Genomic DNA, 2,932 nt, shown 5'->3' with positions numbered 1-2,932 from the left:
GTGGCCTTCACGATGGCATGAAGTTAGAAGAATGGGAAAGGTTGAGTATGTTTGCTAGAATAACACAATAACTCATAATAGACACAACACGATATGTTAAGTGTGGTATAAGGCAACATGTGCTTTATTTTAAATATGCAGGCATGACTTGAACAGGCTATGACTTTATCATCACAGAAGCTGAACTGCTGAAAGAACACATTTTTTGTGACAGCAAAAAAAAAGCATTTTAATTGTTTTAATATTTGAGAGAATACTCTCTATTCTTCAAACACATATTTAAATGCATTATATGGCATAATCCAGAGATATCAACAGAAACACCATGGTGTACACTGGGGCATAATAATAATTATAATGTAATTTGTCATTTTTATAATGGACTAGTGATTATGTGACATTGTCATAAAAAAGACCAGTGCACTCAAAATGTACATCTTTTAATCAAGCGATTTAAAGCCCACGAGGAGATGAGGTCTATGACGCGAGCTTACATTTTGAAATGTCACGTGCACGCAGAAGCACAGTCCCAGGCGAGCTTGCTTATGTCACGCGAAACTGCCTCGGATGAACTGCAAACTCGTTGCCAGCGTGGTCCTACGATGCTTCCGTAGCCGCACTTGCCTTTGAACAAGGATTGGCTCGTACGGATGGAAAGAACAGTGTGAGCCAATGAGCTGCGCTGTTTTACATGGGGCTTGGAGCGCCGAGGCACCCCGTTAATCCCCCTATAATAAGGTAGGCTCATAATGGGGTCTGGGGCGGTGGGTTGTTGTTATTTTCTTTTCAAATTCGTTTTCTGTGTAACTTGATTAAACGTGCCATTTAAAAGGTCGTGGTTTTCATGCCAGCAGCGGGAGCTGTTTTTAGAAGTCCTGTTTTTAGCAAAGATGTGGGCTGTAGTCTGAACAAGCAAGCCTACTCTGTGTTTGGACGGGCGCGTTGTTTTCGGGTTTTGTGGCTGACATTAAACTGGTAAGATGCCCGTGGATTTGTTCGCTTACGCACGACATCCACTGACGGTGAAAAACACACCTGGTGTCCACCCCACCCCCCACTTTGCGTGTCTTTTAAAACGACAAACATGGCGCAACTTTACGTGCGTACTTCTGCTGGGAGGCGTATAGCGTTTCCGTCTGGACTCTTGCTGCTGCTGTTTGCATGAAATACGTGCTGCGTAGTGTGGGAGATCTTGTGGAGATCTTGTGGACGGTTGTGTAGTCCAGGACGTTTCCTTATTCTGAAACACCTCCAGGCTGCTATTATTACAGCATACGCTCACCGGTGGTTTTATGCTCGCTGTTAGTTTCATTTCCTAAGACTAGAAATGCATTATAAATGTACCTGTATTCGAATTGCTGTATGTACATTAACCAGCAGGTGGTGCTAAAATTCCTTAACGAGTCCACAATTACTTAAAATTTGACCTAATTCTACGTCTCTCTCAACAGAAAGGTATGGAGCATATGTACATGGCCCCCAACCCTGGTCTGCCAGGCTGTCCGCCTGGGTTAGAATACCTCACACAGGTGACAATTGTGCATGCTTTTAGTGTCATAGGAATTGGCTTTCTGGACAGAACACATAATCTATGTATTCTTACCCTTTAAATAAACCTGGTTTGATTAATGTTGACAGCGGATTGATTATATGTAAGTATTTGGATCAGACGACTAAACCCTCTTCTCTCTCACTAATTCAGATTGATCAACTACTGATTAAACAGAAGGTGGAACTCATTGAGGGTAAGCTGCTTCAGCCTTAAGTTTGTATAATATTACACTAAAGTTTTATATCAAATTTGTTGTAGAAGTGATTAATCTTGGTGATGTTGTATAGATGAATGTTGGTGATGTTGCTAAATCTTGGAGCAGTGGTAGCTCATTGGTTAAGGTACTTGACTAATAATCCAAAGGTTGCCAGATCAGGCTGCCACTGTTGGGTACCTGAGCAAGACCCTTAGCACTCAAGTTGTGTTCTGTTGTAATTGTAAGTTGCTTTGGCTAAAACTGTCAGGTATAGGTGATGTCTTTTTGCTCTTTTGATGTTCTGGATCCATAGAAGATATCAATAAGTGGAGTAGGTGGGCAGAACTGGTTTATTTGCAGTTGAACATGAAGTATACCATATACATACGTTATCAGGCAGGTCCGAACCCATAACGGCTCGGCTCAGATCCGGGGGCCTCTGACCCCACCTCACTTATGACATTTGCTTAAATAAGACATTCAGTGGCAAAGGCAGAGAGCAGCAAGCACACCCAGGTTTTGAACCCAGGTCCTACAGGGGAAAAACACACACCCTGACCCCCCAGAACAAACACAGCAGTCCCGTTCAGGGAGTGTACTTCATCATCCAGGAAAATGACCCATGCCCAGTGTCCCTGTATGTGAATGTGTGTTCACAGCTCTGGCTGGCTTTGAGAGCAATAACAAGTATGAGCTGCGTAACTCGCTGGGGCAGAACGTGTACTACGCCGTGGAGGAGAATGACTGTTTGAGCCGGCAGTGCTGCGGACCCTTGCGCCCCTTCGCCATCCGTGTCCTCGACAACTACGGACAGGAAGTGATCACTATCAACCGCCCACTGAAGTGCATGTCCTGCTGCTTCCCGTGTTGCCTACAGGAGGTGAGTGGACACCGTTACCGTGAATAGAGTGGACACGCCCTCGTCCACACTGTTAGCGTGAATAGAGTGGACACGCCCTCGTCCACACTGTTAGCGTGAATAGAGTGGACACGCCCTCCTCCACACCGTTACCGTGAATAGAGTGGACACGCCCTCGTCCACACTGTTAGCGTGAATAGAGTGGACATGCCCTCCTCCACACCATTACCGTGAATAGAGTGGACACGCCCTCCTCCACACCGTTACCGTGAATAGAGTGGACACGCCCTCGTCCACACCGTTACCATGAATAGAGTGGACACAC

General features: G+C 45.2%; 1 protein-coding gene across 2 annotated transcripts in view; it reads left to right on the top strand.

Annotated features, from left to right (window-relative positions):
• Positions 1 to 579: 579 nt before the first annotated feature.
• Positions 580 to 2,932, top strand: part of si:ch73-206p6.1 (phospholipid scramblase 1) — an 8,838-nt gene continuing 6,485 nt past the window's right edge. The window contains exons 1-4 of one of the 2 annotated variants that reach the window (XM_027017789.3): positions 580 to 738; positions 1,452 to 1,529; positions 1,703 to 1,745; positions 2,408 to 2,628. In XM_027017789.3, coding sequence (XP_026873590.2) covers positions 1,458 to 1,529; positions 1,703 to 1,745; positions 2,408 to 2,628 — 336 coding nt within the window. In that variant the 5' untranslated portion in view covers positions 580 to 738; positions 1,452 to 1,457. The other variant, XM_027017790.3, reaches the window with a different exon arrangement.

Source organism: Electrophorus electricus, chromosome 14, assembly GCF_041902795.1.
Source record: "Electrophorus electricus isolate QZ-2024a chromosome 14, ASM4190279v1, whole genome shotgun sequence".
In the NCBI taxonomy this organism is placed as follows: Eukaryota; Metazoa; Chordata; class Actinopteri; order Gymnotiformes; family Gymnotidae; genus Electrophorus; species Electrophorus electricus.
This window is presented reverse-complemented; position numbering and strand designations above follow the sequence as displayed.